The following is a 27,814-nucleotide window of genomic DNA, read 5'->3' as shown; positions in this document are numbered from 1 at the left end:
CCTGTTACGCAACTCGTTCTGGTGGCCTTCAATGTCCAAGGATGTCACTAACTATGTCAAAGCCTGTCAAGTCTGTGCTCAATCCAAGACCCCAAGGAATTACCATCCGGAGTCCTGCAACCTCTGCCCATTCCACAACGCCCCTGGTCTCACCTCTCAATAGACTTTGTTACGGACTTTACCTCTGTCCAATGGTTTCATGGCAGTCCTCGTTATCATAGACAGTTTCTCCAAGTCATGCCGGTTGGTCTCCTTGAAAGGACTCCCCACAGCCATGGAAACTGCACAAGCTATGTTCCACCACGTCTTCAGGAACTATGGAATCCCGGAGGATATTGTCAGTGACAGAGGCACCCAGTTCACATCCCAAGTCTGGAGAGCATTCTGCAAACAACTGGATATTAATGTCAGTCTCACATCAGGTTATCATCCACAAGCTAATGGTCAGGTGGAAAGATTAAGTCAAGAACTAGGCAGATACTTAGATCCTATTGCAGCAGAGAACAACATTGATGGTCAGAATTCCTCCCATGGGCAGAGTATGCACAATACTCCCTGACTCATTCATCAACAGGTCTGACCCCTTTCCAGTGCGTCCTCGGATATCAACCCCCTATGTCCCCATGGTCTGGCAAACCATGATCAGTCCCCGGTGTGGATGACTGGATTCGACGTAGTGAGAGGGTATGGGACAGTGCTCATGTCCGCCTTCAATGAGCTGTAAGAGTACAGGAACTCCAGGCTAACAAGCGACGTCAGCCACACCCTCCCTACCAGCCAGGACAACGGGTCTGGCTCTCTACACGGGACCTCAAGTTGCGACTACCAAGCAGGAAGCTCAGCCCAAGGTATGTTGGTCCATTCAAAATTCTACGAAGAATAAATGAGGTCACTTACCAATTAGAGCTTTCTGCTAACTACCGTATCTCTCCCTCCTTCCATGTGTCGCTGCTTAAACCGGTCCACCCGAATGCTGACCCCAATCATAAGACTAAAGAACCACCACCACCACTGGACATTGATGGAGCGTCGGCCTACAAGGTCAAGGAATTGCTGGACTCTAGAAGGAGAGGGGTCAGCTCCAATATTTGGTGGACTGGGAGGGCTATGGACCTGAGGAGAGGTCATGGGTAGCTGTAGCTATTTAACATGAGTCAGCATGTTACTTCACTGCTAAGTATTGCCAGTTTACCTGCCTTACCGAGCGTTTTCCTTGTGATTATTCTGACTGTCTGTTTGTTTATGATTCTGCCTGTTTCCTCGTTCACGTCTCTTGGATTGCCCCATTGGATTTACTGCCTGATAATACTGATGTTTGTGTTCGACCTATTTGCCTGCCTACTCGTCTCTGCCTATTGGATTTCCCCTGTGCATGTTGAAATATCGGACTGCCATTACGGTACTGACTCTTTGCCTGGTTTCACGACTCCGCCTGTAAGATCTTCCCTTAATAAACTCCTGCAAATGGATTCTCATACTGCCTCAGCCTCGTTGTTACATTTCTTTAGAGTTCTGAAAGTAAGGCATTATGTGAAGTCACTTGTATCAGACTTTTCAGTGATGCATTCTGAAAATCCTTTGGATAAGTTATTTTCATGTAACATTATTACAATTAGCCAAGGGCTCAATTTCCAATATTTTTAGTTTAATGACTAATCTGGCATCTTCCTCTCTTAATAACATTTAGAGACCTTGGGAGGAAGAACTTTGACAGACCACTTTCTGAAGACACATGGAACTGTATTCTTAAGCAGGTCCATTCATCGTCAATGTGTGCTTGGCATTCACTTATACAGTTCAGAGTAGTACACAGAGCACATATATCCAGAGGTAAACTAGCTCAATGTTTCCTGGTACTAGCCCCATATGCAATAGATATACAGTAAATGTGATGAGGGATCAAGTATGCTATTACAAGGGTACATTTTAAGGGTATATTTATTATATGTGACCCTGGAACACAAAACCAGTTGTAAGACCTCCGTTCATCTTCGGAACACAGTTTAAGATATTTTAGATTTAGTCCGAGAGCTTTCTGTCCCTCCACTGAAAATGTATGTACGGTATACTGTCCACGTCCAGAAAGGTAATAAAAACATCATCAAAGTAGTCCATGTGACATCAGAGGGTCCGTTAGAAATTATTGAAGCATCAAAAATATATTTTGCTCCAAAAATAACAAAAAGTGTTATTGTTATTGTTGACGTACCATGCTGCTGACGTGTTTTCTTTGTTATTGGGCGCACCAGAAAACACGTCAGCAGCGTCCTACGTCAACAGTCACAGCAGTCGCGTTCACAACAGACCCAGAAGAGAAGACAATGATGAATAAAGTCGTAATTTTTGTTATTTTTGGAGCAAAATTTATTTTTGATGCTTCAATAAATTCTAACGGACCCTCTGATGTCACATGGACTACTTTGATGATGTTTTGATTACCTTTCTGGACGTGGACAGTGTACCGTACATACATTTTCAATGGAGGGACAGAAAGCTCTCGGACTAAATCTAAATATCTTAAACTGTGTTCCGAAGATGAACGGAGGTCTTACGGGTTTGGAACGACGTGAGGGTGAGTCATCAATGTCATAATTTTCATTTTTGGCTGAACTAACCCTTTAATTCACAAGTTCTGGACATGCCCCAAATTAGAGTGTTTCTGGCGATCAATATTTCACACCCTTTTAGCAATTCTTAAGCACAGTTTAGAGCCAGAACCTCTGGGGGCATTATTTGGAGTAGCTCCAGGGGAGTCATGGCTGACAGCATCTAAGTGTAAAGCCTCCTTGTTGGCACGTAGAGCAATTACTATTTAAGTGGAAAGATCACTTCCCACCCACCCACCCATACTCAATGGATTAGAGATATGATGTCTGCCTTGAAACAATTTGGTATTCTCTAAAAGGGTCGGAAAAACAATTTTTTAAGATGTGGCACCTTTTTATTGACTATGTTGATAAGCTGTTTAAATAATGCCCTGTTATTGGCAGATTTTTTTTCTTTCTTTTTTTCTCCTTTTCTTTTTGTAATGTATTTTCTTTTTTTTTATCTGAGTGTATGTGCATGTATCTCTTTTTATATATGGTTGGTGGTTGATGTATGTTGGCATGTATAATATACTGTATACAGTATGCTCGGTTCTTCTACTTAGAATTCCTATCTGAATTAAGGGACAGTATGGATGCTACTCTAGACATTTGATGGTGAGGGTCGGGGGACTGTTGTATGTGATTTAGAATGTAAATATAAATAAAAAAAAAACTTTGAAAGAAAGAGAATTGACTGACGAGAGATTCTACCCAAATGCTTTGAGCCACATGATAAATCGGTAACAGTGAGTTATAATGTTAATAATAATGATTAATAATTGATATTTTCATTTTTTATTATTTTTTTCTATGTGTTATTTCTGTTCTCTGATATAAATAAAAACTTCTACCAACTTGACGAACAAAGGTGATGGGTTTTATTCCTCCTCTGTGCAGATCTCCAGAAGACAAATCAAGCACCTCGTTATAGTTCTTCTCTCACCCTAAAATCAGTGACATAAAAATCACAAAAGGAATTAATGTTTCCCTGTGTAACCATAAAATCAGACTACTGCTTAAAAAATAAGATTCAGAATAAGAGGCAGCTCAGTTAAGCTGTGATTTCTCGGCTGGTTTTACTTCAGGATCCAGATTATGAATTGGTAATCTAAGTCCAATATGATACAAGTACAAAAAATCAACATGTATTAATATAAAATTAAAGTAAATTAAATGAAAAGGCATCAGGTTTTCCACAAATAAGGGCATGCCACCAATTTATCAGTGCTGCCTAGAGTTAGATGAATTTGCACCAAAAATACCATATTATTTTTATGAATGAATAAAAGATGAGAGACTATTATCAAAATAATACCACACCTGTTTGTATTTCAGCACTGATCTGTGCCGCACGTCTCGATAAAACATCAATTCCAGAGAGAAAATTGTTCTTCACCAACTGGCTGATCTCTTTAAGGAAGGGACATTGTTGTTCATTAGCGCTGGGATCTTGAATGTGTGTGTTTTCTTTGTTGTCTAATTCACTTGGTTAGTCAACTTTACTGGTCTGATGGACCAACTGAACTCAAGTTCTTCACAGTTAGCTAAATGTTTAAAAAACCAGTCTTTATCACGTGTTTAGTTATTAAACCTGAATCTTTGGTCCTATATGGACATTTTACTTATAGGACCAAAGTCCCAAGAGTGGGTCGGGGCTCCTTGAGACATTAACAAATATATTTTGTTATAAATGGATGACTATTCCATGTTCAAACTTCTCACCACAGGAGAGGAATGAAAATCATCTGCAGAATTAGCATCCCATTTGGAGTCATGTCTCAAACAAGCATTTTTGCTTATTCATCCAGTTGAGCATTTGTGATCTGTTGTGTTCATCCACACCAGACTCATCCAGCCATGTCTTTCTGGACTTTGCTTTGTGCACTGAGGCACAGTCATGCTGGAATAGAAGAGAACCTTCCTCAAACTGATCCCATAAAGCTAGAGCAAAGCATTGTCCAAAATATCTTGGTATGTTGAGTTTCACAGGTTCGATCTTCTTGCTTGTTCCTAAAACAGAAAGAGAATAAACATCAGCACACAGTGTTCCAGCACAGTGAACAGGTGTAGATGTAGTTGTAGTGAAATCACCTGCTGAACGCTGCTGTGATTGAGAGGATTCGGTCGATCTGTGCTGCAGATTTCACAGCCGGGTCTCGTAGACTTATTTATGAATGTACAGGAAGGACAGGACCAGCCTGACTAAAGACAGAGAGATGAAAATACTCTATTCATTACATAATACAACAATCTGCTTTTGTTACTTACATTAATCTGGTAGACAGATCTATATTAGAGGAGACACAATTTATACAAATATACCCTGTAATGGTGTTTATATGCAATCTTTTCCATCGTTTTTTCCTGTTTTTTTTAAAAGGTTTCATAACATTTAAAATCTGTGTGTGGGAGTGTGTGGTTCATGATTATGTGGATGCAGGTCAAATTATTAACAATCCGTCTGCAATGGAAAATGTTAATGTATGTAATTATTACCTGTGTGTGTTACTTGATTTCAGTTTAGATCCACCAAGTTGCAACATCTCAAAGTTAATGATGTCACTGACACTAGGCTTCTCTGAGCCACACCCACTGCTGCCTGCTGACCAAGCAGAAACAAGCCTGAAGAGAGCAGTGATAATGAGAGTGAAAACAACAAGAACTGGAACATTCATACACTACTGTTCAGAAGTTTGAGACATTATATTAATACTTTTATTCAGCAAGGACACATTAAAAGTGACAGTAAAGTCATTAAAAGTGACTTATTATGGTATCAGTAAAGTCATTTATAATATTACAAAAGATTACTATTTCAAATAATTGCTGTTCTTTTAAACTTTCCATTCATCAAAGAATCCTGAAAAATAATGTGCAGCACAACTGTTTTCAACATTAATAATAATCAGAAATGTTTCTTGAGCAGCAAATCAGCATATTAGCATGATTAAAACAACAAAAACCTTGCTACTGTATGTGTACTGCGTTATGCTAACTGAGACTTATTCTAGCACTTGCATATCATTGCTCTTTTGTTGGTTTTGTTTGCTTTTATTGTCCTCATTTGTAAGTCCCTTTGGATAAAAGCGTCTGCTAAATGACTAAATGTAATGTAGATTTCTGAAGATCATGTGACACTGAAGACTGGAGTAATGATGCTAGAAATTTAGCTTTGATCACAGCAATCAATTACAGTTTAACAGATATTCACATAGAGAACAGCTATTTAAATTGTAATGATATTTCACAGTTTTTACTGGAATTTTTGATCAAATAAATGCAGCCTCTGTGAACATTTATAACTCTTACCAAGTCCAAGCTTTTGAAGCCTGTCCTCTATGTGACTCCTGGACTATTGGTGCAGATTTAATGAGAGACAGAGACTGGCTTGTATATGACACTGTGAGTGACACAATAACCTGTGCTGTTTGTCACTAATACACCAGGAAAGACACTTCAATTATTCCATAAAGAGGCAAATAAAACACAGGAAGTGCTTTTAATACAAAGTTACAGACATTGTTCAGATTAGTAGAACAGGGAGGGATTGAGGAACAGTGAAAGTAAAGTTTATTATAGTTATTAATATATATATATATATATATATATATATATATATATATATATATATATATATATATATTTTTTTTTTTTTTTTTTTTTGCTAGTAGTAGGAGGATGCAGTCAAATGTTGATGCAAGAGATGCTGTCACTTAAATATTGTCAAGGATTCTGCATGCTGGATTGTGCTGGGAAGATCATTCCACTAGTATTCTACTTTACTTAAGTATTCTATTGCAAAAACTTCAAAAGTTTAAAATGATTTAGTTATTACAGAGTTATCATGATCTTCACTTTAGAATACTGTGCCAGATAATTATTAATCCCTTCTGAAGGATTTGATAATACACTTGACTCATTACTGGTGGATTACCATGACCTTCACTTTAGAATTAATGATAAATACTCTACACATACTTATTAATTTAGAATTGATGATGCATGCTGATACACAGATAGGTTCATATTAATTATAAACTTTTATACAGTAGTTCTTAGTAGCTCTGTGGGAGGTATGAAAAAATATGAGTGATTAGCTAATAGTGAACTATCAAACTGGACTAAGCACTATAAATTACTAATTCATTCATCAGAGATTCTTGTTACTTAATATTAGTTACTAAAGCATTAATGTTGCATTACTCATTTGTTCCTGTGTGATTATTCATTAATGATAGAACAGTTTTCTGAAGTGTTACCGCTTTATGAGTCTGAAGAAAGAGTGTTAAAATCTTTTTTGTAAGTCGCTTTGGATAAAAGCGTCTGCTAAATGACTAAATGTAATTTTTTTGTGTTAGAACAGTTTTCTGAAGGTGACACTGAAGACGGAGTAATGATGCTGGAAATTCAGCTTTGATCACAGGAATAATTTGATCAGGAGTTCATTTACTTTTCGTTATCATGAAACTTTTAGCTGGTTTTGTCTAATTTTCTGTTGTCTTTGTACTTTGTTGTCTAACCTGGCTAGGCTTGCTTGTTTTTTTTTTTTAATATAATTTTTTTTTTATTTTTTGTAAATGTAAAAAACCCTTTCACACCAAAAGTGAAATGAATAAGCTTTAGGCTTGAAGGAAAGGTAAATTCATGTCTGTGCAGTAAAGGGTGTAGCTCAAACAAACCTTACACCTGCCATTCTGGATTGCATGAAAGAATAGGACGCAGGAGAATAAAGTTTAGCACTCTTCAGCAATAAAAATTAATTTAACACAAATGTTTATCTGAAGCCATTTTTTGTATATTAGTATGGTTGAATAGGATCATCGAAAGGTCAGCAGCAAAAAAATTAGTTAATAAAATGGGATTAAATCCATAAAGGATATTTGTGTTATTTTACATATTTTAATTATTGCAGGCTTGCGTACTATTCTGAGTTTGCATTTCACTGTGATTCAACTAGTCAAAAAAGGTCTGTGTTTACTTTAATAACAGCCAGGTATGTCGAAACTAAACCTGCTTTACAGACTTGTTTACACACGTCACACAAACACAACCAGGAAAACTATTTCAACAAATCAGTTCAGGGAAATAAAAACTGAAAGTGTGGTTGAACTGTTGTGTATTTGTGTCTCTGCATTCATGCAGTAAAATGGCAAAAGCCAGAATTTCCGTGGATGAGAATGAGTTCATGTGTGCAGGTGTGTCTGGATCTCCTGAAGGATCCAGTGACCATCCAGTGTGGGCACAGTTAATGTATGAGCTGCATTACAGACTGCTGGGATCAGGAGGATCAGATGATGTTATTAGGGTTACCTCAGTGCAGACAGACCTTCAGTCCAAGACCTGCTTTATTTAAGAACGTGGTGTTAGCTGAAATGCTGGAGAAACTGAAGAAAGACTAAACTTCCTGCTGACTGTTATGCTGGAGCTGGAGATGTTCAGTGTGGACGTCTGTACTGGAAGAAAATACAGAGCCGTCAAGTCCTGTCTGGTGTGTCTGGAGTCTTACTGTCAAACTCATTTTGCCCATCACGAGGAGTTTCATTCACGTAAGCCACACAAAGTGATTGATGCCACTGGAGGACTGCAGGAGATGATCTGCCAGAAACATGAGAAGCTCCTTGAGGTTTTCTGTCGCACTGATCAGAAGTGTATTTGTGTGCTGTGCTGTGTACGATGGCATGAACATAAAAACCACGACACTGTATCAGCTGCAGAACAGAGGCCAGAGAAACAGGTATTTAACACTAGACCAGGGGTCGGCAACTTTTTCGGCATGACGTGGCATTTTTATTTTTATTATTGTTAAACCACTGTGCAAACATATTTCTCAGCAATAAGGGGGGGTAAAATTGTAGAGTTTTGTAGAGAGAGAGAGAGAGACAGACGCAGACAATTTATACATATCTCTCTCTCTCTCAAAATGGCCATATTTTCAGAAATTTTTGCATCACTGGATATAGCTGTCAATCATTTAAAATTTCTATCGTAAAACGTATCGTTAAAAGTTGACTAATATTAAATGATTTTGCACCCTCATATTCCTTGCACCTCGCTCTCTCTTTAACGTTTAAACTGACGACGCTTCACGTTCTGCTTCTGTCAACAGTAAACCCCGCGCCGACTTTGATTTGATTGGCCACCTCAGTCATCATTTGACACTGACGAGTGCTGTTAGACCCGCTGAGGCTTGATCTGAGGCGCCTAGTAGGGACACAGCAGTCACACACAACATCCGTAAACTAGCACAAGTTAATTCTCACACTTTATAGTATTTATAGCTCCTAACAGGCTGTGTGACTATGATAAATTATTAACTCAAAATGTACGTCAGTATGTAGTTTTCCCTATTCGTCGTGTGCCAGTGCTTCTCCCCTCTGCGTGCCACTGTTGGCACGCATACACGTAGGTTTGCCAACCCTTGCAGTAGACCAGGGATAGGCAACTCTGGTCCTGGAGGGCCACTATCCTGCAGAGTTTAGCTTCAGCCCTCATAAAAACTCACCTGCCTGTAATCTATCTAGTAATCCCGAAAAACACTGATTGGCCTTGTTCAGGTGTGTTTTTTAATTAGGGTTGGAGCTAAACTCTGCAGGACAGTGGCCCTCCAGGACGCGAAGTTGCCTATCCCTGCACTAGACAATATAACTGACACTCGTTTCAATATGTGTTTATATTGTCACCCATATTACCACAGCTTACAGCAGGGTGCCCAATTCCTGTTCCTGGAGATCTACCTTCCTGCAAAGTTCAGCTCCAACCCTGATCAAACACAAATGAACCAACTAATTAGGATCTGAATTACAGACAGAGGAGTGTTTTGATCCAGGGTTGGAACAGAATTTTTGCAGGTAGGTAGATCTCCAGGGCCAGGATTGGACATCACTGGCTTACAGCATCACACTGCACACGACAGCAGAAAGGAACAGCAGCTGCAAGAAGAGTTTCACTGCTGAGCCCTGTTTTGGTTAAAATGACTGTAAACATTTATCAACTAAATTTTTCATAAAATAGGCCTTGATGAAACAAAATAAAAAGGTGTGAAATATTCAGCTGTTCTTTGACAAAATATATACTTCTATGTTCTATCTGGAAAATCGGTCAAAATGCCAGAGAGTCTGGCTGCAGACTTGCACTTGCACTCTCAGACACCTGCACTTCCACAAGTGACGTCACTTGCAGTCTTTTTTAATGTTTTTATTTTGTTCAATTGGTTTATCTTATATTTATATTCCATTTTATTCTATTTTTCTATTTCAATATTTATATTGAATTTGATTTTTAATAGCACTTAATATATTATCCTTATTAACTGTTTATGTTTTTCTACGCTTACAAGAGATTTTGCACATTGCACATTGATTTTTGCACATTGCATTCAAATTCTGCTGTTCTGTGGCCATGGGTCTTGTCTTTTTTCTTGCAGGACCCTGTACGTTATAGTACTAAATTAGTTTTAACCATTTAATCACCACCCACAGTGTCACGCCCATGGACTGCCTGTGTGTGTGTTTTGCTCCCCATGTGCTCCCCATGACCCAGTTTTCGGGCCGCATGTCTGATTGTGTTCATTTGATTCACCTGTGTTCCCCCTGATTATCCTCATTTAGTTCCAGTTACTTAAGCCCAGTGTTTTCCTGTTTCTAGGTCGTCCAGTGTTAAACGTCAATTCCCTGTACTATGTGTGTGTTCCTGTGGATTATTAAAGACTGTTGAATTCTAATTCTCCTGCGGTTCCCCTCCTCGTTCCTCGCTCTGACACAGTAGGCATCTGTGACAGAACACTGGACTGAATACAAAAAAATAGCTTATCAGTGTGTTCCCTTTCAAGGAACTTCAAACTGTGTCCTCTATGGGTCGCTATGGGGTAAAACACCCTTGTCCTGACTTCGTGTCTGAAGCATTACATTCAAAAAAACACCAACACATGTTGGCCGGCAACAGCCCATGACATCACTAACGGTGCGACTATAGTATAAATAGGCACCGGGAGAACACGTCATTCTCTTCTTCTTCAACTGACTGTTTTGTTTGAAGTGTGCATTTCCGGGGTTTAAGAATGATGTCCTATGTCCTATCAATTATGGCGAGCATTAGCAAGGCATTTAGAGGTTGTGTGCATCCGTGTCGTCGTTATTTTTGACACCGGATGACACACATGATCTTTACGTCTTTTGTTTGGGTGAAGAGCATGCACGCAATTTCCTCGAGGGGCAATCTGTATTCACTGCGAGCTTTTTTCAATGAGAAAGCTCCGCTCTCATTTGTCTCTCTTCTTTTCGAGGAAACAGGGGCAGCCATCTGCTCCCCGCGGTTCAGGACCGTCGGCCGCTGCCGAGGTAGCCGGAGGAGGGAATGAGCTTATGGGGATCGCAGGTGGATCTGCCGATGAGTTTAAAGAGGGGTTTTCCCCCTCTCACCGCTCGTCAGCTGTGGATGAGAGTGAGCCGCCAGCCCAGAAAGCAGCAGGAGATGTTTGATGAGAGCGAAGAAGCTGACCCGAGCCTTCTCAATACGCCCTGCCCTGCGTATGACGATGAGCTAATGATTGGAGGTTGATGGATCATGCCATGGCAAGGATTGAAGTTGCCGTGGAAGCGGGGAAGAACGTGATGTCGGCGAGGCGTTTTTGACGAGCATTATCTTTCTGACCATAGGTCCCTCCGCTCAGAGTGAGCCTTCATTTTTCTTCCTGATCCCCATACAGAGATCGAGAAGGAATGGAAGGAGGCCCGTTTTCCTCTCGCATCCATCGGTTCCAGCATCCGAGTTATGCCACAACGATCGGAATGCGCAAAAGCGGCTTATGAGAAAACGGGCCCGCCTGTAGAAGAGACACTGCTAGCTATTCTCTTCTATGGGTGAGGCATCCACTCTTAAGACTCCATCCTTGCAATCTCAGCGGCCTTCAAATCCATCATTCCACGAAGGTCCAGGTCTGAGCCCGAAACCCAGTGGTCCTGGGCCATCTCAGTCTGAGGATCAGAGATGGGCACAGAAGGCTAGGGACGTGGCTTGTGCTCCTCCCCCGGCCGCGAAAGGTGTAGGAGGAATCACGGGTCAAAGGGAAGTAGCAAACCTAAGGGATGTGAATCCAGACAAGGCGTCAGCGCTGTTTCGTACCAGAATCAGAGTGATGACTTGAGTATCCACGGGTCAATTCCTTTTGGGGGGGTTTACATCTGTCCTTTTCTTCCCCTTCCTAATTCCCCCGTAAACCACCACCTTTCCACCTGACTGAATTAGGTATGAACTTCCTGCATTACAGTCATCCTATGCAGGACCTATGATGTGTTTGGTTGGTTCTATGGCTTTTACATGGTAACCACCTTACTGATGGTCCGGACTAGAGGCTTCTTCGGGCTTCGCTTCTTGAATGGGGCTCCTGCATGGGAACCATGGTGGGTGAGCACGATCCATTTTGTTAAAATATATTTTTAAGTATGCTGATTGTGTGTAAAAAATCCATCTGCGAGCTTTCTTTGCAGTGTTTTCCCGGACCTGTGGTGTTTCTGTTCTTTTCTAGGGTAAGGTCCTCGGTGAGCACAGCCCCCCCCTCTCTGATGATTTCCTGGATGTCCAGGCTAGGCTTAAGGTTTCAGGCTGCCCTGTCTGGTACTCCCATAGCTAGGTCACCCAGAGGGGCTTCCTCCTGTAACCAGATAGCATCCCTCTTGCTGAGCACTTGAGCGGAAGTGTATAGATGGCATTTGCGAGAACCTTCTGTGAATGCTGTCTCAGACAGTGCTCCCTCAGGTACTCTCAGAGCGTTGGCTTTTGAGCTTGCCCCACCTCCAGTTTGGCATCAGTACTCTGGGCATCTGTGAGCAGATGCATGGGAAGCTTCTTAAATCCATGCTATGGTAGTGCTATGGTAAGGGAATGATGTTTCAGACACACGGTCACGAGATGCGTTTCCCCATACGACTAGAAAGGTATGTAATGGATGTATGACGATATTAACACAACTATGAATACTTTGTTGAACAATCACCAAGCAGTGCTTAAATTTGTTCAGTCCCTGTGGTGTGAAAAGGTTGCATTAGCAATTCAGAATATAAACACGTAAGCAAAACATGGTGAGGTCAAAGTGTCGGGTTACTTTTTGGTCCCAATTTTTATCAATTTCACTAGTAGTCCACGGTATGAAGAATTTTTGGGCATAATATGTCTCACAGTTGGCTTTATTTTGCTATACTCACTTACATAATGAACTATAGTGTCCCTGCACCCACTGAGTAAAACAATATAAACAATTATATCTGGTGTCTGACTATTTTGTGTTTTGACTGTGCATTAGATTCTTGTTAAAACTACAAAGCAATTCAGTCAAGAGCAGTGTGTGATTTTTTTTCTTTCATTTTCTTGGATTAAGATTACAGGAGGTAGTATCTAATTAAGGCACAGTCACTTTAAGAGACCAATAATGCATCCAATAAGAATACAGATCCGATTTTTTTCTCAACAGTTTACTTTCACTTAGGACAGTTTACTTCACACCTCAGCTGTGGGCCCCTATAATCGTCACCACCTTCACCCCACGAGCGATGGCCCTGCCCGAGCTCACCGATGACAGAGAGCTGGAGGCCCGCCGTACCGAATAGCCATCAAATCTAGAGCGAACAGAGCTGAGGGATTGCCGCAGAGCCAGAGTTTTGTATGTAATGTCAGACCAGGTGCAAGAGCCAGCTACCACACCCGCAACGAGGGAGAAAGCCGTGGCCAGTGAGATTGCGGAGAGGAGCTCTGCCCACTGTAATGTTGCACCATGGCTGAGGGTGAGCTATTAATGGATCTGGGTGAATGGAAAGCTGAGGGAGACCTTATAGACTTGAATACCGACTTGCTCCCTCATCCTTTGTTCTAGCTCCCTCTGTCACTCCTGTCTCCACGTCCAGTCCCAGAGAGGGCTCCCGTTCCGAGTTTAACCCAGAGAAGGCTCCTGTTTCACCTGTCCATCCCGGAGACAGGAAGGTCTCCTGTTCCTGAGTTTGGGCCGCAGAGAGGGCTCCCGGTTCTGAGTTTAGCCCAGTCAGGGCTCGGTCCTCCCGTCCAGCCCATAGTGGCTCCTGTTTTTCACACCCAGCTCAGAGAAAGACTTTGTTCCCGAGTGCCGCCCTGTCGTTCCCCTGTCATTACGCATCCCTCCTCTCCGCCGTGGCCCATCATTCCACTGGCTCCACCGGTTGCTCCCTCGGCCCTTAAGCTGTGCCTTGGTCGGGTCGTTGACCATCCTTCGCCTCGGGACTTCCACTCCTCCGGTCAGGCTCCTCCTTCCCTTCGGCTCCATCTGGTCCTCGTTGCTCTGGGCTCCATCAGTTCTACCTCAGCTCATTCAGCTCGTCCGATCCTCCTCATCACCCTTGCTCATCAGCTCTCCGTCTCTGCCTCGGGCTTCCTCCGCCACCTGCTCTGTTGGCGTTCGTCACCACCCTGGAGTCATCAGCCCTTTCTCCTTCATGGCTCCTCCATCCCATCGGCTCCATCGTTGGATCGTCATCATGGCTGTGGCCTGGGTCCCGTCTCTGCTCCCTCCTTCTCCAAGTTCCTCCGTACGTCTCCACCCTGGACTCTGGTCGTCCCTCCTCCTTCCTTGTATCTGGTCTCGCCTCCTAAGTTCCCACCCAGCCCTCCCTATGTTGTTTCTATGGAGCGAGGACTCCGCACCTTCTGGGAGGGGAGTGATATGTCATGAGCCCATTGGACTGTGTTTGTTTTTGCTCCCCATTGTGCTCCCCATGATCCAGTTTTTTCTCCCCAGTTTCTGTCTGATTGTGTTCAGTTTATTTTGATTCATTTGATTCACACCTGTGTTCGCCCCTGAATTATCCTCGTTTAGTTCCAGGTTACTTAGCCCAGTGTTTTCCTGTGTCTAGCGTCCAGTATTAATTGTGTGTGTTCCTGTGGATTAATAAAGCTGTTGATTCTAATTCTCCTGCGTTCTTCCTTGTTCCCTTGCTCCACATTGTTAACACACACGAATTTGTGTTTGTTTGCAAATGAAGTTCGCAGGTAGCGTCGAATTCAAGTGACGATTTCAAGTGACAATGGCAATTTAGTTTATTTTTTCTTGTACTGTTGTAAAAATGTTGAGACGATTCAGCAAAATAATAATAAATAAATAGAACAAAAGAAAAAAGACTGCAAGTGAAGTGCAGTGTCTGAGGAGTGCAAGTCTGAGGGTGCAAGTACAAGTCAGACCTTCTCTCTTCTCCAAATGCAGTGGCAGACGACTTTCTATTCAGTAAATATGACTGATTTCAGATGAGTTGATTCATTTACAACAACACTTTGTTTCATCTGTTTTTCTGTCTAAAGCCACAGTTTGAGAAACACTGTCAGTTGTGAAGCTCTACTGTTCATCTGTGTCTGTTTTACATTTTATGATACTTACAACTGTGAAACAAGCCTTTTGCTTCATGTTAATTAATGTACACTGAGTGTAACTTCATCATCCCTTCTGGAGTTTTGACATCTACAGTCATTTCTTATCACTGCTTCCGACTTTTACTGGATTCATCTGTTGACGCATGATTATTTAGTGGCAGTAGCTTTCTGTGACATTCACTATCATCTATTGGTTCTCCAGCAACAGTTGAAGAAGATGCGGAGAAGGTTCCGTAAGAGAATCCAGCAGAGAGAGAAAGATCTTTAGCAGCTGAGAGAGGCTGTGGAGTCTCATAAGGTGAGTCTGGAGAAGAAAAGAAGTTTGTCTCCGGCTTCAGTTCAGACTCACTGATCTGAATCACTGTGTGTGTCCTAACAGCGCGCTCTGCACAGAAAGCAGTGAAGGACAGTGAGAGGGATCTTTACTGCAGCTCATCCGCTCCATTGAGAGCAGTAACATTAAAGCACAGAGCCAAGACCGGGACCCTCGTTGAGAGAGCCCGCTCTGAGCTGATACGAACTGATTCAGAGATCAGGAAAAGACTGCAGTGAGTCAGCTGAAGAACGACGGAGCGACTGGAGCAGGAGATCAATGATCTGAGGAGGAGAGGATGCTGAGCTTGAGCAGCTTTCACACACACACAGGATCACATCCAGTTCCTGCAGGTAACACAGATTCTACAAGAACAGGGTCGGAGTGGACTTAAGCAGATCCTGCTGCTGACACGTAAGACTCACAGAGAAACGTTTTCATGATTGTGTTCCTATATAATCATCAGTCCCAGACGCTCATATCTGATTATTTTTCTTTTGATCAAGAGACTACTCCGCTTGCAAATGGTTTTTCAGCTTTGGAATCTCTCTAGAATGTTTTCTCTCTGAGCTCTCTTTCTGCTGTATAGATACTATGATTGAGCTGCTCAAACAACCACTTAGCGCCACCAACAGTTTGAAACTTCACTAACATTTTTTAACTTTTACCATAATTTTTTCCTTCTGCATTTATTATGTCAATGGTGAAATCATTACCTTGATAGTACAAATTCTGAGTAAGTTTTATTAAAATTGGATTACTTGATAAAATTGATTTTTATTTGCCTGCAACACAATGATGAATTTGACCATGAATTCCCCAAACATGAAGTGAGGCCATATATTTAGCAATCAGTTCTCATCAGGCTGTGTTGATCCAGGAACATGTCTTACTTGACAAAATCACGGCGATAAGGTTGCAAAAATGACCGGATTTGTGGCAGCTTTTTTTTAACCAAAAATTTAAATTGGAAATATTTGCAGATTTTTTTGTTGTGTTTTGCAGTGAAAACCCCAAATAATCACAACGTATTTAAAAGTACAATTACCTGTAATTACTTTTGTGCATAATTACTGAAATTGTGTTTTCGGTCAATGGTCCACACCAGCTTAGAATGCACATAATTCTGCTTTGCTGAAAATACATGCTAATACAATTTAACAAACCTTTTTTAAATCTAATTTAAATCTTATTTAAATCTAATCTACCCTATAGGTGAAATCTGTTTTTATAGGGACTAGCGAATATTTGCCCCAATATACATTATATTCAGTATTGCATGTAGTAGTTTAAGTAGTATTGGCAGCGAGTAGGTGCTGTGCACGGTAAACCTCACCTCCACTGATCTCAAGTGATGCACTAGCGACTGATGCACTAGTGGCTGCAGTCATTTAGCCTCCTTGTTAGTGCGTGATCCTACGCCTCCCATGCCGGAGACCTGTGGTTCGAGTGCCCACTCGAGCTCGAGGACGAGGTGTGGCGTTGAGGCCCGGGAGAGAGGGGTAACATTGGTGCTGTGACCTGGATGGGAGTGAGGTTTAGGGGGGTGAGTGTAACGGAGGCCAGCGAGTAGGTGCTGTGCAGGTAAACGTAACATGTTGAAAAGACCATAGATATGTGGGTATGTAGGTTATGAACGAAGACTGGGAGGGATCACTTGAAAATATTAAATATCATTACCCTATCCATCTCTCAAATGGGTCCAATAAGATGAATATTTGCATGGTATTTATTCTGTATAGTATTAACAGAGGGTAGTGAGTTACAATGACTCATTTAAAGTTGTATTGAAAAGTTCTTTGATGTAGGCACACAGCGCTTCACTCATGTTACAGACTTATTCCAAAATGGATTAATTTATTATCGTCCTCAAAATTCTATAAACAATATCCCATAACGACAACGTTAAAGAAGTTTGTTTGAAATCTTTGCAAGTTTATAAAAAAAAAAAAAAAAAAAAAACTTAAATAATAAAATAAAAAAAATCACATAATCACACATACGTTTTCACAGCTTTTTTGCTCAATAATTTTGTTGGAGCACTTTTTGCACCAATTACAGCCTCAAATCTTTTATGATACTACAAGCTTTGCTCATCTGCATTTTGGCAATTATTTGCCATTCTTCTCCTCATCTCTTCACCTATCAAGCTCTGTCAGGTTGGATGGGGCAGACCAGGGGCGTAGCCATCTTTTTCAGAAGTGAGGGGGACAGATTTATTACATTTACATTTTATATATATATACACATTTAGTCATTTAGCAGAAAGCGACTTACAAAAATGAGGACAATGGAAGCAATCAAAAAACACAAAAGAGCAATGATATATAAGTGCTATAAACAGTCTCAGTTAGCCTAAATACAGTATACGTAGCAAGGGCTTTTAAATAATATAATAAAAAAAAGAAAACAGATAGAATAGAAAAAGAATAGAGCAAAGCTAGTGTTAGAGGTCTTTTTTATAATTGTATAATAAATGAAAAAGAAAATAGATAGAATACAAAAAGATTAGAAAGGTACTTAATTTTTTTTTTTTTTTTTTTTAAATAGAATTAGAATAGTGAGTGCAAAAGTTAGAGGGTCAAATAAAGATGAAAGAGATGTGCCAAAAGTTTAAGGTGTTTAAGCCGATTCTTGAAGATGGCTAAGGACCTCAGCTGCTCGGATTGCGTTGGGCAGGTCATTCCACCAGGAGGACATTTAATTTAAAAGTCCGTAAAAGTGAATTTGTGCTTCTTTGGGATGGCACAATCAAGCGACGTTCACTTGCAGAACGCAAGCTTCTAGAGGCACACAAGTCTAAAGTAAGGAATTTAGGTAAAGGGGTGCAGAGCCAGTGGTGGTTTTGTATGCAAACATCAATGCCTTGAATTGTATGCGAGCAGCTATTGGTAGCCAGTGCAAACTGATAAACAAAGGTGTGACAAATTAAAAATTAATCTTGCTGCCGAGTTGTTGTTTATTTGTTGTGGTTTTTTATAGATGTGTGTGGGAGATGTCAAGAGAGCGTTGCAATAGTCTTAGCCTGGACAGAACAAGAGCTTGAACAAGGAGTTGTGCAGCATGTTCCGAAAGAAAGGGCCTGATCTTCTTAATGTTTGAATAAAGCAAATCTGCAGGACTGGACGTTTTTAGCAATGTGGTCTGAGAAAGTTAGCTGATCATCAATCATAACTCAAGGTTTCTGCTGTTTTTGAAGGAGTTATGGTTGATGTGCCTAACTTGATGGTGAAATTGTGATGAAACGATGGGTTTGCTGGAACCACAAGTAGTTCTGTCTTGGCAAGGTTGAGTTGAAGGTGATGGTCCTTCATCCAGCAAGAAATGTCTGTTAGACAAGCTGAGATGCGAGCAGCTACCGATGGATCATCAGGATGGAATGAGAGGTAGAGCTGAGTGTCATCAGCATAGCAATGGTATGAAAAGCCATGTTTCTGAATGACAGAACCTAATGATGCCATGTAGACAGAGAAGAGAAGTGGTCCAAGAACTTAGCCCTGAGGCACCCCAGTAGTTAGATGTTGCGACTTGGACAGCTCACCTCTCCAAGATACTTTGAAGGACCTATCTGATAGGTAAGACTCAAACCACTGGAGTGCGGTTTCCTGAGATGCCCTTTGTCAGTAGGGTTGACAGGAGGATCTGGTGGTTAACCGTGTCAAAAGCAGCAAATAGATCAAGCAAGATAAGTATTGAAGATTTGGATTCCGCTCTTGCCAGTCTTAGGGCTTCAACAACTGAGAGCAAGGCAGTCTCAGTTGAATGTCCACTTCTGAAGCCAGATTGGTTGCTGTCAAGGAGGTTGTTCTGTGTGCAGAAAAGGTAGAGACTTGGTTGAATACAGCTCATTCAAGTGTTTTTTTGCAATGAAAGGAAGAATGTGAGATGTGCTTGATGGCTTGTGGTGTGGAAAATTGTGCACTGATGTTTTTTATTTTATTATGAAAAACGTGGCAAAGTCGTCAACTATTAGAGATGAAGCAGGAGGAGGAGGAGAAAGGAGCGAGGAAAATGGTTTAAAAAGCCATGCAAGAGTTAGACGAATTGTTAATTTTGTTATGGTAGTATGGTCATTTTAGCAGTGGATACATTAGCAGAAAAGGAAGAGAGGAGTGACTGATACACATTAACATCAGTAGTTATTTTTGGATTTGCGCCACACCCATTCAGCAGCTCTAAGCTTAGAACGATGTTCGCGTAGAACATCAGATAACCAAGGGGCTGAAGGGGTGGTACGGGCTTGCCTATTATTATATATATATATATATATATATATATATATATATATATATATATATATAATATATATATATATAACATTACAATATAACATTTCTGTAATCTATATAGCCTACCAGTCAACAGTTTTTTGAACAGTAAGATTTTTAATGTTTTTTAAAGAAGTCTCTTCTGCTCACCAGGCTGCATTTATTTGAGCCAAAGTATACACTATAATCTTTCGTAACATTATACCATTCAAAAGCTTAGAGTCAGTATAATTTTTATTTTAAGTGAATAATTTTTTTTAGTGTGTATTTTTTTTTTTTATCATTATACCATTCAAAAGCTTAGATTTACAAAAGATTTTTTATTTCAGATAAATGCTGTCCTTCTGAACTTTATATTCATCAAAGAAACCTGAAAAAGAATCTACTCAGTTGTTTTCAGCATTATCATAATAAGTGTTTTTTTGAGTAGCAAATCAGAATATCAAAATGATTTCTGAAGGATTCATGTGACTGGAGTAATGATGCTAAAATTCAGCTTTGAAATCTCAATAGATTAAATTTTGAAATATATTCAAATACAAAAGTTATTTTAAATAGGCTAGTAAAAATATTTCAAAATTTTACTGTTTTGCTGTATTTTGGATCAAATAATTGCAGGCTTGGAGAACAGAAGAGACTTCTTTTAAAAAAACATTAACAAGCTTACCGTTCAAAAACGTTTGACTGGTAGTGGATACTATAGGCAACTTTAATTTTTCTCTAATTTCTAGATTTTTAATTGGCTTAGAAATCTATAACTGCTGTACAATAACCAATAATAAAGATTTGTTTATATACTGCAAACACTTTTTTTTTATCACATAATAAGGCATAATAGTTTCTATACTGTAAGAAATGCTATGTCAATTAGAACTGCATTGTTCATATATTTTATTTATCACCTGCTGGAGATGACTTGAAAAACATAAATAAACCATATATTGTCGCAATCGAATGTTTAATGTCTTCGTGTTTCCAAAAGTTTCTGGTTTTCTGTGAAAACAACTGTTTTCATACAGCGATAGCTGGGACGCTGTTGTCCATATTAGGAATTTCCTGGTATGATTTTCTGCGCGAGAGCACCCTCCGGCTTCGAGTTTGAATGAAACACACACTGCATGAGTGTTTAGCGCTCCGTGATGTTCATCTCACCTGATTCTGGGTCCGAATAAAATATCAGGTCATGCGCAGACTATCCTGTCTCTTTGAGTTTAAATGTATATTTATTCACACCAGATCTTCTATGCGAGCACACTTGACCGTGGTATTAAAAGTGTGGGGGACACGTCCCCGTGTAATCTACGCCCTGGGGTCTTACACGCTCATAACTTTTGTCTAGAAATTTTTGACTTGTTTTAATCGCTGGTTATTTTTGGGTAAAAAATAACGCCATAGCAGATGCACATTTTCGACCCCTTTTGCTGTGTGCTCAGGGTCATTGTCCTGTTGGAAGCTGAACCTTTTTGCCCGGTCCGAGGTTCTGAATCCTCTGGACTGGGTTTTCATTAAGGCTATCTCAATATGAGTGAGTGAGTGACGTGACATACTACAGCCAAGTATGGTGACCCATACTCAGAACTCATGCTCTGAGTAACCCATCCCATTTCCCATCCAAGTGCACACACACCGTAAACACACACCCAGAGCATTGGGCAGCCAGTTTATGCTGAATTAAAAATGTTTGTGTTTTCCCCAGTGCATAACGGACATGTGCTGTGTTTTCCTCGGTGCATATCTGGCATGGCTGTGTTTTCCTCGTTTCATTTTTGGTGTGAGGAGTTTGTATTGTTATATGTGAGTGAACGAGTGCTGCTGCAGGCATGCGCACTACACAGACTGAACACAATAGAATGATAGTGCAATAATTATCCTTTTATATACATTTTGCTAAATATTTCTTTTTGGACATTAAATGTGACATAGAATTTTAATCCCTACATATAGAGTTTTTTATGATAGCAGTTATTGTAAATCCAATGTAAGCTGGCTAATACAGCTCTACTAGTCTCAGATTAGTTAGGCTATGTGTATTCCTCTTATCTGTAAAATGTAGTCTGTTTTTCTATTATTTATTTTCATTTTTAATTCAGTGATTTTAACTTTTAATTTAGTGTTTTTAATGCTTTAATGCTTTAAAGAGCCATTTTAGCTTGTAATGTTTTAATGTTCTACTATAACGATAAAAAAGGTACCCATAGGAAAAATAAATGGCTCAGTGGTTGCTTTTCCTAAGCTCAGGAGACTTAGATGAGATTCTCATATATCTCTCATTTTAGTATTGTAATGAGGACTGACTCGGTTGTGGGTTTGGAATCCATGTGCAGAGTTTTATTAAGCACCACAGCACAACCAGGTGTTCTCCGAGGCCGTCCCCTTGGTCTGGGTGCAGGATGATTAGGGTGTGCCTGGTGGAACTCCTGGGTCAACGACGGGTCTAGAAATGTCCTTGGCAGCCACCCAAGATTCTCTCCTCTGGACCATAGCCTTCCCAGTCCACCAGGTATTGCAACCGGCCCCCCATGATGCCTGGAATCCAGAATCTCCTTTTCAAGTAAAGGAGACTCAATGTCAAGTGGCGGAGGAGGTTCTCCTCTCCTCAGTAGTGGGGCCGGAAGCAGGGTGGACCCGGTTTCAACAGAGATACATGAAAAGAGGGAGAGATACGGTACTTGAGCAGGAAGCTCTAGCCTGTAAGTTACTGGATTAATCTTGTCGTAAAATACGAAATGGGCCTACATACTGTGGGCTGAGCTTCCTGCTGGGGAGCCGCAACCGTAGGTCCCGAGTCGACAAACCAGACCTTTCTGGCCTGGCTGATAGTTGGGATGGGGACGCCTGCCTGCAGTCTCTGCCTTGATCCTCTGGGCTCTGATCGCCCTTTGCAGCCTCACATGGGCACTGTCCCCACACACGTTCACTTCTTCTGACCCAATCGTCCACCGCAGGCACTTCAGAAGGTTTCCCCAGACCAAGGGGAACATGGAAGGCTGATAACCTAGAACACACTTGAAGGGGCTGAGTGCTGTAGATGAATGAGTGAGTGAGTTCTGTGCATATTTCCGCCCAAGTAAAAAGTCACTCCAACGTTGTTTGTTTCCCGACTACAATAAGATCTGAGATAACACCCCAATTCCTGATTTAATCTCTCAACCTGTCCATTAGCCTGGGGTGATAGCCAGATGTTAAGCTCACATTAATGTCCGTTTGCTTGCAGAAAGCTTGCCACACACAAGATGTAAAATTGTGAACCCCTATCAGAAACTATATCCTCTGGTATTTCCATAAACATGGAAACAACATCTTGGTTACGTATGTAACCACGGTTCCCTGAATAGGGAACGAGATGCGGCGGTCTGCAGACCGGATGGGAACACCTTTCGGTGTGACGAATGTCTGAAGCCCTATACCATCCCGCCAATTTATTGGCCAAATAGCGCTTGGCACCGCCTTACGCATGCATACGCATAGTATACCTGAGGGCCGCACGCTATTTCGCTCAGATTTCATGAACTGAAGGAGAAATGCTATCAAGGTACTGGAATGGCCGGGACGCAGCAGCATCTCGTTCCCTATTCAGGGAACCGTGGTTGCATACGTAACTGAGATGTTCCCTTTCATAGGTAAGACACTTCGATGCTGCGGTGACATCAACGTATGGGGAACCCTATAACCATAACGCCTGACGTACGTGATAGTTGGGTATCCAAGGAAAGCATCTGGGCTCAAGCGGATAGAACCCATGAGCCAGGAGCCATCCTTCACATCCAGACTGTAAAACTTGACAAAAGTGCTCGGTGAGGACCATCCTGCCGCAGCACAGACATCATATATAGAAAATCCACTGAGAAAAGCTTTCGATTAAACCACTGCTCTCGTGGAATGAGCTCTAATTCCTAAGGGCGAAGAGAGTCCGCTACACCTCATAGGCTAAAGATATAGTCTCCACCAACCATGGGACATGCGCTGCTTTGGTGACAGCATGGCCTCTATTTTGTGTCCTAACAGACAACATCTTGTCTGTACTCACGCCAATGGAGCTGTTCGATCAACATAAGTTTTTCAGCGCTCTGACAGGGCAAAGACTCAGATCCTCCTAGCCCCGCCTCAGCAGGAGGTAAAGCTTCCAATACCACTTGCTGAAAGTGAAAAGGGTTCGAGGCGACCTTAAGGAAATTAATTTAGACCTCGGTCCGCAGCAGTACTTTCACAAACCCTGGTGAAAAGGTCCATGCACGAGGCCAAAACAGAAGAGCCTGCAATCCCCAACTCTCATGAGGGAGGATAAAGCCCCAAGAATAGGACTGGCTTTAAAAACCAAGGTTGATAAAAAGGCCCCCCCCCCCCCCCCCCCCCCCCCCCCCCCCCCCCCCCCCCCCCCCCCCCCCCCCCCCCCCCCCCCCCCCCCCCCCCCCCCCCCCCCCCCCCCCCCCCCCCCCCCCCCCCCCCCCCCCCCCCCCCCCCCCCCCCCCCCCCCCCCCCCCCCCCCCCCCCCCCCCCCCCCCCCCCCCCCCCCCCCCCCCCCCCCCCCCCCCCCCCCCCCCCCCCCCCCCCCCCCCCCCCCCCCCCCCCCCCCCCCCCCCCCCCCCCCCCCCCCCCCCCCCCCCCCCCCCCCCCCCCCCCCCCCCCCCCCCCCCCCCCCCCCCCCCCCCCCCCCCCCCCCCCCCCCCCCCCCCCCCCCCCCCCCCCCCCCCCCCCCCCCCCCCCCCCCCCCCCCCCCCCCCCCCCCCCCCCCCCCCCCCCCCCCCCCCCCCCCCCCCCCCCCCCCCCCCCCCCCCCCCCCCCCCCCCCCCCCCCCCCCCCCCCCCCCCCCCCCCCCCCCCCCCCCCCCCCCCCCCCCCCCCCCCCCCCCCCCCCCCCCCCCCCCCCCCCCCCCCCCCCCCCCCCCCCCCCCCCCCCCCCCCCCCCCCCCCCCCCCCCCCCCCCCCCCCCCCCCCCCCCCCCCCCCCCCCCCCCCCCCCCCCCCCCCCCCCCCCCCCCCCCCCCCCCCCCCCCCCCCCCCCCCCCCCCCCCCCCCCCCCCCCCCCCCCCCCCCCCCCCCCCCCCCCCCCCCCCCCCCCCCCCCCCCCCCCCCCCCCCCCCCCCCCCCCCCCCCCCCCCCCCCCCCCCCCCCCCCCCCCCCCCCCCCCCCCCCCCCCCCCCCCCCCCCCCCCCCCCCCCCCCCCCCCCCCCCCCCCCCCCCCCCCCCCCCCCCCCCCCCCCCCCCCCCCCCCCCCCCCCCCCCCCCCCCCCCCCCCCCCCCCCCCCCCCCCCCCCCCCCCCCCCCCCCCCCCCCCCCCCCCCCCCCCCCCCCCCCCCCCCCCCCCCCCCCCCCCCCCCCCCCCCCCCCCCCCCCCCCCCCCCCCCCCCCCCCCCCCCCCCCCCCCCCCCCCCCCCCCCCCCCCCCCCCCCCCCCCCCCCCCCCCCCCCCCCCCCCCCCCCCCCCCCCCCCCCCCCCCCCCCCCCCCCCCCCCCCCCCCCCCCCCCCCCCCCCCCCCCCCCCCCCCCCCCCCCCCCCCCCCCCCCCCCCCCCCCCCCCCCCCCCCCCCCCCCCCCCCCCCCCCCCCCCCCCCCCCCCCCCCCCCCCCCCCCCCCCCCCCCCCCCCCCCCCCCCCCCCCCCCCCCCCCCCCCCCCCCCCCCCCCCCCCCCCCCCCCCCCCCCCCCCCCCCCCCCCCCCCCCCCCCCCCCCCCCCCCCCCCCCCCCCCCCCCCCCCCCCCCCCCCCCCCCCCCCCCCCCCCCCCCCCCCCCCCCCCCCCCCCCCCCCCCCCCCCCCCCCCCCCCCCCCCCCCCCCCCCCCCCCCCCCCCCCCCCCCCCCCCCCCCCCCCCCCCCCCCCCCCCCCCCCCCCCCCCCCCCCCCCCCCCCCCCCCCCCCCCCCCCCCCCCCCCCCCCCCCCCCCCCCCCCCCCCCCCCCCCCCCCCCCCCCCCCCCCCCCCCCCCCCCCCCCCCCCCCCCCCCCCCCCCCCCCCCCCCCCCCCCCCCCCCCCCCCCCCCCCCCCCCCCCCCCCCCCCCCCCCCCCCCCCCCCCCCCCCCCCCCCCCCCCCCCCCCCCCCCCCCCCCCCCCCCCCCCCCCCCCCCCCCCCCCCCCCCCCCCCCCCCCCCCCCCCCCCCCCCCCCCCCCCCCCCCCCCCCCCCCCCCCCCCCCCCCCCCCCCCCCCCCCCCCCCCCCCCCCCCCCCCCCCCCCCCCCCCCCCCCCCCCCCCCCCCCCCCCCCCCCCCCCCCCCCCCCCCCCCCCCCCCCCCCCCCCCCCCCCCCCCCCCCCCCCCCCCCCCCCCCCCCCCCCCCCCCCCCCCCCCCCCCCCCCCCCCCCCCCCCCCCCCCCCCCCCCCCCCCCCCCCCCCCCCCCCCCCCCCCCCCCCCCCCCCCCCCCCCCCCCCCCCCCCCCCCCCCCCCCCCCCCCCCCCCCCCCCCCCCCCCCCCCCCCCCCCCCCCCCCCCCCCCCCCCCCCCCCCCCCCCCCCCCCCCCCCCCCCCCCCCCCCCCCCCCCCCCCCCCCCCCCCCCCCCCCCCCCCCCCCCCCCCCCCCCCCCCCCCCCCCCCCCCCCCCCCCCCCCCCCCCCCCCCCCCCCCCCCCCCCCCCCCCCCCCCCCCCCCCCCCCCCCCCCCCCCCCCCCCCCCCCCCCCCCCCCCCCCCCCCCCCCCCCCCCCCCCCCCCCCCCCCCCCCCCCCCCCCCCCCCCCCCCCCCCCCCCCCCCCCCCCCCCCCCCCCCCCCCCCCCCCCCCCCCCCCCCCCCCCCCCCCCCCCCCCCCCCCCCCCCCCCCCCCCCCCCCCCCCCCCCCCCCCCCCCCCCCCCCCCCCCCCCCCCCCCCCCCCCCCCCCCCCCCCCCCCCCCCCCCCCCCCCCCCCCCCCCCCCCCCCCCCCCCCCCCCCCCCCCCCCCCCCCCCCCCCCCCCCCCCCCCCCCCCCCCCCCCCCCCCCCCCCCCCCCCCCCCCCCCCCCCCCCCCCCCCCCCCCCCCCCCCCCCCCCCCCCCCCCCCCCCCCCCCCCCCCCCCCCCCCCCCCCCCCCCCCCCCCCCCCCCCCCCCCCCCCCCCCCCCCCCCCCCCCCCCCCCCCCCCCCCCCCCCCCCCCCCCCCCCCCCCCCCCCCCCCCCCCCCCCCCCCCCCCCCCCCCCCCCCCCCCCCCCCCCCCCCCCCCCCCCCCCCCCCCCCCCCCCCCCCCCCCCCCCCCCCCCCCCCCCCCCCCCCCCCCCCCCCCCCCCCCCCCCCCCCCCCCCCCCCCCCCCCCCCCCCCCCCCCCCCCCCCCCCCCCCCCCCCCCCCCCCCCCCCCCCCCCCCCCCCCCCCCCCCCCCCCCCCCCCCCCCCCCCCCCCCCCCCCCCCCCCCCCCCCCCCCCCCCCCCCCCCCCCCCCCCCCCCCCCCCCCCCCCCCCCCCCCCCCCCCCCCCCCCCCCCCCCCCCCCCCCCCCCCCCCCCCCCCCCCCCCCCCCCCCCCCCCCCCCCCCCCCCCCCCCCCCCCCCCCCCCCCCCCCCCCCCCCCCCCCCCCCCCCCCCCCCCCCCCCCCCCCCCCCCCCCCCCCCCCCCCCCCCCCCCCCCCCCCCCCCCCCCCCCCCCCCCCCCCCCCCCCCCCCCCCCCCCCCCCCCCCCCCCCCCCCCCCCCCCCCCCCCCCCCCCCCCCCCCCCCCCCCCCCCCCCCCCCCCCCCCCCCCCCCCCCCCCCCCCCCCCCCCCCCCCCCCCCCCCCCCCCCCCCCCCCCCCCCCCCCCCCCCCCCCCCCCCCCCCCCCCCCCCCCCCCCCCCCCCCCCCCCCCCCCCCCCCCCCCCCCCCCCCCCCCCCCCCCCCCCCCCCCCCCCCCCCCCCCCCCCCCCCCCCCCCCCCCCCCCCCCCCCCCCCCCCCCCCCCCCCCCCCCCCCCCCCCCCCCCCCCCCCCCCCCCCCCCCCCCCCCCCCCCCCCCCCCCCCCCCCCCCCCCCCCCCCCCCCCCCCCCCCCCCCCCCCCCCCCCCCCCCCCCCCCCCCCCCCCCCCCCCCCCCCCCCCCCCCCCCCCCCCCCCCCCCCCCCCCCCCCCCCCCCCCCCCCCCCCCCCCCCCCCCCCCCCCCCCCCCCCCCCCCCCCCCCCCCCCCCCCCCCCCCCCCCCCCCCCCCCCCCCCCCCCCCCCCCCCCCCCCCCCCCCCCCCCCCCCCCCCCCCCCCCCCCCCCCCCCCCCCCCCCCCCCCCCCCCCCCCCCCCCCCCCCCCCCCCCCCCCCCCCCCCCCCCCCCCCCCCCCCCCCCCCCCCCCCCCCCCCCCCCCCCCCCCCCCCCCCCCCCCCCCCCCCCCCCCCCCCCCCCCCCCCCCCCCCCCCC

General features: G+C 49.4%; 1 protein-coding gene and 1 long non-coding RNA gene across 2 annotated transcripts in view; one reads left to right on the top strand and one right to left on the bottom strand.

Annotated features, from left to right (window-relative positions):
• Positions 1 to 4,309: 4,309 nt before the first annotated feature.
• Positions 4,310 to 27,814, bottom strand: part of LOC109052416 — a 62,539-nt gene continuing 39,034 nt past the window's right edge. Inside the window, exons 2-3 of the long non-coding RNA XR_006159234.1 lie at positions 4,680 to 4,790; positions 4,310 to 4,598 (exon numbers count right to left, since the gene is read on the bottom strand). This is a non-coding gene — a long non-coding RNA (uncharacterized LOC109052416). The remainder of the gene's footprint in view (positions 4,599 to 4,679; positions 4,791 to 27,814) is intronic.
• Positions 7,681 to 15,270, top strand: LOC109073084 (tripartite motif-containing protein 29-like). The gene is made up of 2 exons (XM_042754080.1): positions 7,681 to 8,322; positions 15,175 to 15,270. The coding sequence occupies exons 1-2, from the start codon at positions 8,005 to 8,007 to the stop codon at positions 15,238 to 15,240; spliced, it is 384 nt and encodes a 127-aa protein (XP_042610014.1). The 5' UTR covers positions 7,681 to 8,004; the 3' UTR covers positions 15,241 to 15,270.

Source organism: Cyprinus carpio, unplaced genomic scaffold, assembly GCF_018340385.1.
Source record: "Cyprinus carpio isolate SPL01 unplaced genomic scaffold, ASM1834038v1 S000006455, whole genome shotgun sequence".
Lineage (NCBI taxonomy): Eukaryota > Metazoa > Chordata > Actinopteri > Cypriniformes > Cyprinidae > Cyprinus > Cyprinus carpio.
Note: the sequence above shows the minus strand (reverse complement) of the source record. Positions and strands in the feature narration are given on the sequence as shown.